This window comes from Abramis brama, assembly GCF_963993115.1.
Source record: "Abramis brama genome assembly, chromosome: 8".
NCBI classification, from domain to species: Eukaryota; Metazoa; Chordata; class Actinopteri; order Cypriniformes; family Leuciscidae; genus Abramis; species Abramis brama.
In genome coordinates, this window is record NC_139970.1 from 38,809,748 (window position 1) to 38,822,983 (window position 13,236).

Sequence of the window (13,236 nt, forward strand, 5' to 3'; positions counted from 1 at the left end):
ATCACTGTCTCATACCCTTTAAACACAGCAGAGCGTGTCTGACATGTGACTGAAGCTATTAGAGCTCTTATCTGCAGTTACTGCAGTGGAACAAACACCATTATTTCAACACAAAAAAGTTGTTTGTGATACTCTCTAGTTATCTGGAAAGATTACCACAACTTTGCAATAACCCAAACACAGAGACTGACGCCTTGGCAGTGAGAACGGGTTATCTGATTATGCTTTTCTGTGGAGGGAAAATGCACAGGATACATTTTATTCACATATAAACATTCATCAACTCACACATCAGTTATGGTAAATGGAAGCTCAAGCATGTCCGCTTGACATGGGAGAACCAATAGTGTTATGCAGTAAGTTTGTATGAACTCAGTAAGAACCAATGAGCTTCTGTTTATGTTCGCTGATCAATGTTTATATGAATAAAAGACTTAATTAAATCTGTTCAATATATAAAATGATCGAGTCTCTTCAGAAAATTTGGACTAAACCGCTCAATTCACATGGATTAGTTTTACAATCTTTTGAAGCGTCAAAGTGGTAGTTGTGTATAGACTGTCAATGCAGGGACAGAAAGCTCTCAGATTTCATCAAAAATATCCTCATTTTTGTTCTGAAGATGAACGAAAGTCAAACGGGATGTGAGGGTGAGTAATTAATGATAGAATTTTCATTTTTGGGTGAACTAACCTTTTAAGAATGTTGTCAATGTACAAAGACATTTAGCATCTCTGAGAAAACTACGACGTCAATGGCACGAAATTTTATCATAAAATTACATGCTAGAGTTTTTTCGGTACTATACGGTTATCCGGACCACGCCTGATAGATGACCTACCCCTAACCCCGCCCCTAAACCTACCCGTCACTGGGGTCTATGTGATGACCTACTCCTAACCCCGCCCCATCCCAGTCACTGTGTGGTCTGGATAACCTATAGTTCCGTTTTTTCATCATAATATGTTTTGCTGTGACTATTCATTTGAATATCCACAATAATTTTAGTTACATTTATTTATATTTTTGAGCTCCAAACCTGACCCCACCCCAACCACTACTCAACCACAAAACACAGCATATAAAACACTTAACAGGCAGATAAATGTAGTCTCAATAATGTATTAAAATAAATTACGAAAAGGAGGCCGAACGATTGCTCTGTGTGAGGAACAGAGCAAATTTGACCATTCTTGTCTGGGGAAACTCCCGTATTTCACACCCATCTCCCGCCCCCCTCCCGTTTTGTATTTTCTTTCGGGAAACTCCCGTCATTTGTTCGGCCCAAACATCGTTATATGAATAATCACATTAATATATTTTTCCAAGGTTGTCCAGATGGCAGATATTGTACGCATCCTACTCGCACAATCAACACATCATACAAATGTCAACCCATTTGTGACCTCAACCTGGCAACCTACACTACAAACCAGTTGCGCTGTTGATGTCTGCGCAGGTAGACGCGGGAAGTTGAATAAGCGTCACTGGTAGAAATGGGAGGAGAAGACTAAGTTGTAAATATTGAACGCAATTAACACAGCATCCGTTTTTTCTATCATCCATTGGCTAGCGCTACAATAAGATCATGCTCTTATTCATGCAAATGCTTTTAAACCATTCAAGCGCGACAAGACAAAGAGAACGCGCTGCCTGTGACGCGCACACACACGCCGAAAGCGCGCCAGAATCAAGTTCTCTTTCGGCTTGAATGAACACTAACACAATAATTATGCCAAAATGTCCGTTTTGTCCAGTATCCTCATAAAAGCAGTCTTAAATGAAAGTAAAGAGTGTGTGATATCTACATCTCTGCCAGCAGCGGCAGGTCTTAAAGTGACAGCAGCCACTAATGCTGTCTGCCATTTATGTTAATCAAAGAACAAAGGGAACAGAGAAAATCACTCACTGCTCTTGACTAAAGAACTTTTGTAGCTTTAATAAGGATTTCACTATATATGCATAATGTATAAGTTATAATTTATAAGTTATGCAGTGCAAACTGTTTGATAACTTTATTCAATTTCTGTAGCCTATATTTCCTACTTGTTAGGCACAGGTAAATATGACATTTATTATAATGGGTTTATGTGAGGATTGTTTTTAAGTTCACTTAAATTAAAAGTTTTTTTTTTTAAGCCTTTCATTGAAGTGTCATCAGTAGGCTATCTAAATTAGTATCAGTGATACTGGCCTTCATTCATAAAAAGATGTCATTTTAAGTCTTTTTCTTTTTATTGGATATTATGTATTTATTTTGATATCTGTGCAATTTATGTGTATTTTAGCCTGCCTCTGCCACCCAGCACCCCCCACAACATTTACTACTGCTGATGGCAAAAAAACAACAAACAAAATTAAACACTAAACATAGCCTAAATGTGTATGCCAGGCTTTATGCATTTGCTTTTGGGGGTGGTGTAGTTTTTTACTAGTCAATATGATGAAATAAAATGTGCTTTTTACCACTGTTCTGCGGTCCACTCATATGACAAGTATTCATAAAACACAAGCCTGTGGATATGCATCAGTAGGTTGAAAAACAGGTGTGAAAGAACGCAAGTTGTGGTTTTAATTATACTTTTTTTTTAAATGACATCTTATTATCCTGCAAACAACTTCCAAGATGATAGACTAATCATAAGCAGATGGTTTGGCATTGGATTCAAGGGCCACATGAGCCAACTCAGTGTCTTGTATTAAATCAGCACAGACTTCATTCTAGATGGGCCATTTCAATTTTGCACAAAGATTTGTAGATGTACATGCTCTCTGAAGGTCTCTATGGTCCTTCCAATTGTACACAAGTAGTTGAGTGTTTTGTTGTGATGTGGAGAATGGCTGGATCTCTGCATTTGACAGCAGTATTCTTCAGTTTTAGGATGCCTGCTGTCTGCAGAGCAGAAGGTTCTGACAAGCTTTTCCTCAGGATCCACTTCAGGTTTAAACACACTATTCCTTTATAAATCTAAATACATTTTCTATGGTTTAGTTCCGGACAAAAAGCATTATACAATAGATTTTAATAACAAATAAAAAATAAAGTGATTTTGTATTATAGAGTGCTTTACTAATTTCCCCATCTAAAAAAGAGCAGAACTTTAATGCTCTCTATTAAGATACATTAAAAATAAAAACGAAGAAAAAAAACATATTTTATTTAATTCTCTAATACTATGTCTATATGCTCTCATAAACGGGTTACGATAACATAAAAGCTGCTCGCTTAAATATATAAATTACTGTAATTTTTCATAAGCGTGTCAGTTACATTATTAAAAAATACATGACTACAAATATTTTTTCTTTCGTTTCTCCAAGGCAAACAACTACAACAACATTTGTATGTTATTTTTGTTGTGTTGTGTCATTTACAAATTATTATAAATAATTACTTGCAATGTGCAATTCGTACATCTCAAACAACGCAATGATAAAATGTTTATCTTTAAATAAAATATTTAAATATGTAAATATTAGTTTATTTTTATTAAAATATTTAAATTTAAATATGCGTTTCCTTTAACTACAGCAAACAATGATAAAACTGTAGCCTAGGCTACATGAACCGATCTGAGCGTCGGGAGGAATTTAAGAAAAATGTATATTTTTTCCCTTTATATTTAAGAAAAATAAATTACACGTGCATTGTTGATATTTTAATAGATTTTTCTCTGAACACACTGTATATGAAGCTATAGACAATCTACGTTTACGGGTCAGTTTTATTTCAAGCAGATAAAGCTCCAGTGAGATGTTGGTCTAGACAATTGGTCGCGAATACACACTGTAAAATTGTCAAGATTCTTGTTCAGATTGTCCTATTTATCTCGTATTTATATTTAGCCTATGACAAATTTATTTAAAAATGATTAGCGAAAGGTTAAAAAAAGTAGTCTATATGCTATTATCTTCTTTTGCAATAGAAATAAATCTCTTAAAATAATAATAAAAATACCTATATTAAAGCGATTGATTATATTATTGTTATGAAGTAAGATAAGGCTAAGACAGGTGTTTTGGACTTTGACCACCCATGTTCCAGACGACTAATTCAATTACAAGACGCAAATACTTCAGAACGTCCATTTGGTGCAGTAAATATTAGTCCACTGCTTGAACCGAATAGGAAACAGCTTAAGATAACTTTATGATTGCGGTGACACGTGCTCTGAGCATCAACCGATGCCGTGAAGTGCTTTTGAAATGGCAGAGTTATTAGGAGGAGGCACGCGTCCTAATGAGCTCCTTTTCAAACCTGTTGAATAGAGACAAGCACCCTGCGGCGAGACCTGGAGCTATTTAATGGCCATTACGCACAGGGCTACCCAGTTTACGCACGGTATAGTTGAAGCTCTCCTCTAATCTCATACGCGCTGTTTTAGTGACATCTGAGAATAAAGGGGGGAAATGGAAGACATATTTTTTGATTTTGATCAAGATGCTGCCGCAGACTTTCCCTTCTGGGGCCAAATGGACCCTAACTCTCAGTTCCAGTCTCAGATGGACACGCTGCTCTTTGACTGCAGCGCAATGACAGGTCAGCTGTCCCCCTGGTCCTCTTTCGGGTGCCAGTCCGTGTTCCCAGAGGCTCAGCTGACCTTCACGGACTTAGACTCGCAGTCTCCGCAGCTGGAGGCCGGTGCTGAAGTGGACAGCTCCTCGGTCGACGATCCCCATGAGATCAGTAATCGCAGACAGCGGCGCTTGACGTCCCATCATCCGTACAAGGTGCAGCGCCACGCCGCCAACATCCGGGAGAGGAAGAGGATGCTCAGCATCAATTCTGGATTTGAGGAGCTGCGCTGCCATGTGCCCACGTTCCCCTACGAGAAACGGCTCTCCAAAATAGACACGTTAAGACTGGCCATTGCTTACATCGCCCTGCTCAGAGAAATCCTCATGTCAGGCTGTGACCCCAAGTCATATGTGGATGAATGCATGAAGAACGGCTATAAGAATCAGACCAATGCCATCTGGAACACAAGTGGTAAGATGACAGTTTGAGTTCATTAAATATATATAACATTTAGTTTAAATTACAAATTAAAATTCATATTAATTTTTAAATTAAAATTTTCACTTAAATGTTGTATGTATATATATATATATATATATATATATATATACAATGCGACCAGAATAACTCCTTTCAAACATGAATCATAATTTAAATCATAATTTATTAATCATATACATAGACAGACAGACAGACAGACAGACAGACAGATAGACAGATAGATAGATAGATAGATAGATGGTCAAATTTACATTACTGGTGGGTTTGACTAAAATACACGTTTTAGGGCTCCGGTAAAATGCACATTTGTTCATTTTGCTGTGCAAATCAAATACTTTCCAGCATCCATAAAAAATAAATAAACATTAACTAAATAATTCAGTCCCTCCTTGGTTTGGAAAAACATCTTTGATCATTTTTAAAACATGACAGCAAAATTGGATCAAACATTTGTGCAGTCATTGCAGCAATTTTATTCATTTAAACCAGCATTTTAAAGATAGGAACAGACTGGATATTTAGCAACATGCACACATTGTTTCCCTCCTCTTGTTTGTGGGGCATATGAGGTAAATGACTTGTTTATTAGGAGTGCATATGCAAATACATCCTCAATAAGGCTTATGTCACTCCAACAGGCGTTGTTTTACATGATTAAACAGTTCCCATTGTTTATGTTGACTGTGCAGTTTATTCCCAGCTGTCTGTTTTCAAAAACTTCCTTTTCTAAGACACAAGTATTTTCACTGAGCTGAAAGGGAGCTGTGTACTTTAGTTAACCACATCCCAGGGTTCCAGCTCTTCAAGGGGGAGGGTTTTAATGAATAAGTGTGCCTTTGTTAGCCTTAGACCAGCGACTTGTTAAATGGTCATTAAAATGTATCTAAAGCTTCATGTTTGCTCTGCTTTTGTGTTCTCCAACTCCAGATCTGACAGCTCGGCTCTCTTGGATAAAGTGGGATTAACTGCCCTGTGGGCCGGGAAGAGAGATGCCGCCTCTCCCTCCTTTCTCACGCTCCTCTTCAAAGCTGGCATGGCACGACGACACCACGACATCTGCAGACTTCTCACCGTGTTACACCTCCTGGCACTCGGGACACTTTTTATATTCTAATTTGTTGTGGGTTACAATCAGACCCCTTTTGCTCATCCAGACGGTCGTTGTTTGTTGTAAATGAGGCCTTATTAGGACAAAGCCGTGGCACTTGTCGTTGTGTGCAAGATGAGAGAATGGCAAATCGGCAAAAGTTCAATTTTTTGTGTGGATGAAAACAGCTTCGCTGTTGAAAGCAAATGTTTTGAAGGGTTTGGCCTGAAACCACATTCAGATTTTAAATAAGTGACATTTTGCACCTTGAAATTATTTTGAGCAAACGCAGGTAGTTTATCACAACAATATTTATTTGTTAATGTATAATTTTTATTTATTAAAAATGTTCTTTTTAAGTCTATCTTTTGAACTTTGTTTGAGTGACTTTTATGTGCTTATTTATTTAAATATAAATTAAAAATATGTATATATAAATACAAGATAGGCCTATAAATGCTTGTCTTTAACTTCACTGGTCTTTCTGATTACTCTGTGATATAAAAAGTAAATTAAAAAACTTTATTTGCCATGTTTAATCAAATCAGAACAATTTTAACCCCCTTCTAGAAAATATTTCCCCCGAAAAGGTACATATTAATATCCTAAAAGGTACAGTAACCTAAGGTACCTTTATTAGCCTACCTCAAGTGTTACCAAATGGTAGGCTTACATATAAGTAGGCTACATTTTGAAAGTGCATACTGCCCCAGTGACAGATTTTGTACATTTTTTCTGAGAGTGTAGCATTGAATTTGCTTCCCAGCAGTCCCTTACTAAGGGCCCACATTTGTTTTAGCCATTTCCCCTTTGTTTTTAAAGGCTCTCGACGGGACCCTCAAACTGCAGTCACTTACAAACAGAAAGCCGCCATAATAAGAGCGAACGCATGATGGTGTTTGAATAATAGATGAGCGGAGCAGATACTCCGAGCGAGAGAAGAGAAAAAGCTAGCAGGGGTGAACCATCCAGAACGTTTACCTTTCGATTGAGGTGTGTAAAATACGTCTATAATGGCCCTCGGTGGATGTAATTAAACCGGAGCATTTTGTGGTATGGGAAGCTAGTCTCAGTCTGTCGGGCAGGTTTTAACCCCGTGTTAGAGTTGAATGTCTGGTCTATATGTCCTAAGAGCTCTCGGGCACAAACAAACTGATTTATTAATGCAGGACTGAATGTAGGCTAATGGTTAAATAACCATTTAACAGTGATAATAATGTATAATTACTGCTTAGCTAAAAATGGAAAATTCAGCTTTTGAAGCATCCCATAAGGTAGGGCTGGGCAATAGGCTATAGCCAAAAAAATCTGTATTTTTGAGCTAAATGGCAATGTATGGTATAATCTCAGTATTTTTTTTATTTTTTTTCTATTTTAATTAAAGCTGCAGTCCGCAGTTTTTCCTCTTTGTCGCCATTTCTGTTCAAAATCTGCAATTGCAGAATTATCAACTTTACGTGGGTTGTGCCTCGGCACGGCACATCGCGGATGAATCCAATGTTTTGAGGAGAATGTGTGGCTGTCAATCAACGCGCTGGTGGTGTGGATACTGTCATTCGCAATCACAGATTCTACTTTTTGGAAGTATGACCATTGACCAACATAAGAATTTTCACTGGAAAATGTGTCTGAACAAGTAAGTAACATCCACTTTTGTTCTGACCAACTAAGGGGAAAAAAGCATTGCAGTAAATCGCGCTGATTAAATCTAACGATCGCTTATCATATCACGTCAAACCGTGCAAATTATACTTTGTTCTCAAATTGTTAATGTTAACAACATCAGCATTGCGTGACTACATTTAATGCCCTTCCGATATTTATCCTTGTTTTCGCATGGGCCCGGTTGCAGTCTCTTTTTTTCTCCGAAGTCTTTCGCGTTTTACAACGGGTGAATCTCCAGTTGTCACTGGTGATTGTCATTTGAACCTTTCTGGTCCGCCATCAAATTGATAATTTTAATTATATCAAGTGCTGTGAGAAAAGGCTTTAAATCTCCACCTCCAACACACTCACACAGCTTACTAGCCGTAACACCTTCTTTATGTGTACAGATGTGACGCAAAGACATGCTCGAGTTTCCCGCGGAAATCCACCAATACCACTGGAATTAAAAACATTATTACAAGCTTACCATTTTGAATCGAGCTAAGGCAAGCAGATAGTTTTGAACACTGGCTGGTTATGGACTTGATCAAAAAAAATATTTTGGATAATTTTTAACCCCCAAAAAGCTATGGACTGCAGCTTTAAAAAAGTAAAAAAAAAAAAAAAAAAAAAAAAAAAAAAAAAATATATATATATATATATATATATATATATATATATATATATATATAAAAGCATTATCCTCCAATATTCTCCAACTATGTTCATATTGAAGGCTATGAAAACACACTTAGTGAATGTAACCTTGCAGTAGGCTAACTTACTATTATATGCAAAAAAGTCAAATCACATTACATTATAACATTGTTTCATTACAATCTAAAACCAAAATTATGTTTTTTAAGAAGACGTTAAATTCACTAAACTAAAAATGAAAATAAATAAAAACAAAACTGCTATCATAAATATACACTTGTAGGTTTGAAATTCTATAGGCCTAGCACATGTTCGCCAACAACAACAAATATTCAACAACAAATATTTTAGCAAAATATATTTATATTTTAGTGTTCATGTATATTTTAGCCAGAATTAGTGCGCCAAACAGACGGATAGAATAGAATAGTATTGCGCTCCGTCTGTTTGGCGCGCATGCACGCGGCGGCGTCCATTCACGGAAGTTTATTCTGCAGAAGGCTCGTCCACTCCTGACAGCTGCAAAATGGAAATATTTGCTTGACTTTCTAACATTTACAGATGAAGAATATGTCCGTGACAAGTTATGCACTGAGGAAATTACTGGATGTCACTTCAGCTTAAAGATTATTAATAGAGGTATATTTGTTTCCACCAATCGCTGCACAAGTTAAGGTCACGTATGATGACGAAAGCACGTTAGTGCTAGCCCTCCCGGAACCCATAGTGAATGCATTGCAGTGCCTGCAGTCCGAAAAAAAATATCTTTGTATGGAAGTCAATGGGAACCAATCGCCAAAAAAGAGATGGTACTCCACAGACCGTGACTTGACGCTGATTGGACTATATTCCGAGGCAGACAGTGATGGCTAGCATAACTCTGTGGTTGAGTCATGGTTTGAATGCGAATGTGATTGAAAAATACCTTTTGCACTTTGGTGGTGGTGAAGAATGAAGAAACCGACCCTGGTATAACTTCACCTGTGTCATTTTCACACAAATCCTCAAGAGCTGCTCCAGTAACGCACAGCCTTCGAGTTGAATGGATTCTTATGGCCGGAGCGTTGCAGTCAGTCTTTAGAGATTGGTACTGACTTTCTTTATGCATTTGGCTGACTCCTCCATCCAGGGTGATGTTCTTACCAGAGCCCCAAGTCTATCTCTGGAGGCAGCAGCAGGTGTGTGTTGACTCTCCGCATGGGCTCTAGCCATCGATCACCATATAACACAAGCTCTGCTGTTATATTACAATACCAGCGGCTTCAATTACTGCATACAGCCAGAGTCACGTCCATTATTACAACTTGTATGACTGGGTTTTAGTGCTCCATGCTGTCAGAGCAATGTAGAGCTCAAGAGGGGCGTACAGGTGGAGATCCGATTTACCTTTGGGACTCGTGCTGACTCAAACGGGCTGGACTTATGTGCATGCTTTCATAATGCTGTTAGTTGATCTTCAGCACAGGAATTTATAAAGAATGTAGACTGAAAAATAATAATGCAACAAGAAATAACACTGGGTTATTATCATTGCCATCTAGTGGTTAGTTTAATTATCAATAGTTTTTTGTTTTTTTCTTACTTAAAGGCATAGTTAAACCTAAATGAAAATGATATTATTTACTCACAAAAATAAAAGCACACGAAATGAGGGTAAGGTCTATAATATATATATATATATATATATATATATTTTTTTTTTACAGAATCACCGTTTGTGACCATGGCAGTCAAAATAAATAAATAAAATAAATTGCAATTATAAAAAGTATTATATAAAATTAGTCCATATATTCCAAATGCACACCATAGAAACTTTTTGCACTTCTTTTCCATATAACAGCAGTTTGTGACCATGGCTGTAGAATAAAATAATATTATAAAAGTAGTTCATGCACACTACATTCTAAGCTTTCTAACGCGATATAATCAAAAAAAGAAAACAATGATATCTGTGCACTAATGATGTGCCATTTTAAGTCATTTTTGAAAAAGGCTGTCATAGTTTCAGAATATTACAAAATAGTTAATGGATACAGTCAGATCTAGAGCTTGAAAAGTCCTCCATTACGGATTGTGAAACATTCAGTGATAAACTTTGCATGTTTCTCATCTGTCTCTTGCGTTTACAGGGTCAGTGCTATAATTCAGCAATGAAATAAAACGGGGGAAAAACAATGAAGCCTGATAAACACTTGTATCCTGATTCCTGACACTGTGTACATCCTTGTTTCTTGCAGCGGGGTTCATTTATTTCTGGCCATCCAACCTAAGTTGACTTGTGTCGGAAAGTGTGAGGACTGGAGTCCTGCGGGCAGGTGTGTTTAATGTGCATTTCACTTCTCTAAACATCAATATGACAGCACTTCTTCTGAAAGCATGCTTGCAATAGGACAAATATCAATTATCAAAGATTATCGTATTCGGGGAATGTAGGAAATGAGGGAATATACAAATCAGTTGTCACGTAAAGCCTCTCTAATCAAAATAACAAATGTCTAAACAAGGATAAAATAATGAAGACAGTTGAAACCACAGCTCTCAAACATTACCATGCCGTCTCAAATTGGAACTGTCTTTTATGAAACAAACACATTGATTGAATTATTTGCATAGACACCCTGGAAATCTTTTGGGACACCATCAAACATTGAGTCAAACAGTCAGGGTCTGTTTATACATCAGCAGAGAGGAAATGTACATTCTCACACAGTTATTTAGATGATACTGCAATGCTTTGAGTAATTGATCTCCACGTGCATGTGCACCACAGTCCCTCTGCAGATCTGAGATAGCTGTGAAACACATTTTAAATGATCCACCTGCTTTGCTCATTACCGCGGGCCCCCTCAAGGCCTAGACACACACACACACACACACACACACACACACACACACACACACACACACACACATCGAGATAGTGACTCAGATTTGCTAAGTGGGGAGATATGCATTTTTCCTTAAATACATTTTGGGAATGTCAAGGTTTCATTGCCACAGGGACATATGAGCCCATTTAAGAATACCTTTAGGATTTTCAACCTTTCTCGCTCAATCGAAATCACAGCATGCTTTATGTCTGGAGCACTTTTTTTCTTCTTTTTTCAAATCAGTAGAAAAGTCTTCAGTCTGTATATATAATTTCAGAACTAATTAGAAAGTATTTATTAATGAATGCATTTATTATTATTGTCTATCTAAGAGTCTGAAACCACTGAAAATCCGGACCTTTTTTTCCTTGGAAAGTTTTATAAACGGCTCTGATTTTTTTTGTATTTTAATGTTCTTTGAGATTCACTTACAATGTTAAAAAAAAAAAATGTATATGCAAAAAATTATTTTCAACCTTCATTCTGACCCTCTGACTGAAATGATCTGTTTTAAGGCGTGGCTCCTCTAAGGCTTGTCAGTAAATGGGCTCTGTTATGATTGGCTAACGTCATTGCATAGGAAACGGTATCAACGCCTTACTCACTATTACACGTGAGTAAGTGTTTTGAAAACATTATCCATGTAAAACCATAATTTACATTTACCATGAAATTACTTGCGGTTTGTGATGCAGCTGCTGTCAGATCCAGTAGTTGGCTGCTTCATTTTTCAACAAAAGTTTCTTTGTGAACTCTCCATTACACTGTGCCTCGTTTACAAAACAAAACGCTCCGAACAAACATATAATCCTCCGACGCGATCAGGGATGCCATTAATAAAAACCATCCACTTGTTCCCGACGCTGGGATCCTTCTGAAAAAACAAAAAAATTATATAATCAATAAGTTATGACAACATATGTTTTTACATTGCTTTAAATCATCAAAATAAGTTAAGCAATTTTCTACTTTTTTACAAGATTCAACTAATTTTTTAAAGTCAGTTTAATGTAATTTAAGTTGAAATGACTTAAACATTCAAGTTGATTATACTTAAAAATTTAAGACAGCAACTTTTTTTTTTTTTACTGTGTGTACAGAGACGCAAAAGAGCCGTTTAAATTGGACACATCAAAGTGAATGTTCTTTCACTCTTCCATTTGCCCTGTTGTTGACAGACTCAAGTGAGTGAAGGATGTCAGAAACTGAATGCGTGTACAGTATCCAGCGTAGAGAGCATCAGTGATTATAATGGGTTCTGTCTGCTTTTGAACGTGACGCTCACATCCAGTGTAGGCAAATGTCAGCTGTTAAGTGCCGTAATGCCTGTGGGTAAGGCCTATATGCACCATGATGCATATCTATTCGTCGATGTCTTGCTCTGGAGGCAGGCATATGCAAATATGTTTGCCTGTGTAATGCCATAGACCCTGCAATATCAAAACGAGCTGTTTTTGGACCTTGATTAAATGCTTTGTTTATAATGAGGAGGATGTTTTAAGCTATGAAACTTGCAAGATGTTTTAATGGTACAAAACCTCTTATATGTCAAAAGGTCAAGGCAAATTTGATTTCTCATGTCATGACCCTTTAAAAAAAAAGGTATGTTGTTTTGAAATAATGCAAGTAATTGAGAAATATTTCAGATTCTGCTCTATTTCTTGGTTGCTAATCAAATAAGTAAAGTAGTGACGTTGATCAAATGACTTCTTGCTCTTTTGAAAGATCATGTTATGCAATTTCTGGAATTCATATCATTTTATTACTCTGATAACATTTACGGCAAACACATGGTGAAAACGTGTGTCATATGAACTATTGTAGAGAAAACTTGGCTCTCTGGACTGCTTGCATTAGCATTAGCAAACATCACAGCTGACATCTGTAAATGGATTACATTCTTTAATAATTCACATCATAAGTTGACTACACAATATAATAATGGTGACCTA

At 36.9% G+C, this 13,236-nt stretch overlaps 1 protein-coding gene across 1 annotated transcript; it reads left to right on the forward strand.

The window, feature by feature from the left end:
* Positions 1 to 4,410: 4,410 nt before the first annotated feature.
* LOC311088879 (protein Fer3) lies at positions 4,411 to 6,406 on the forward strand (the record flags this gene model as incomplete). Its single annotated transcript, XM_084123256.1, has 2 exons — positions 4,411 to 4,990; positions 5,948 to 6,406. 2 exons carry the CDS (start codon positions 4,411 to 4,413, stop codon positions 5,983 to 5,985), a joined length of 618 nt encoding a protein of 205 aa, XP_083979382.1. The 3' UTR covers positions 5,986 to 6,406.
* Positions 6,407 to 13,236: the final 6,830 nt, after the last annotated feature.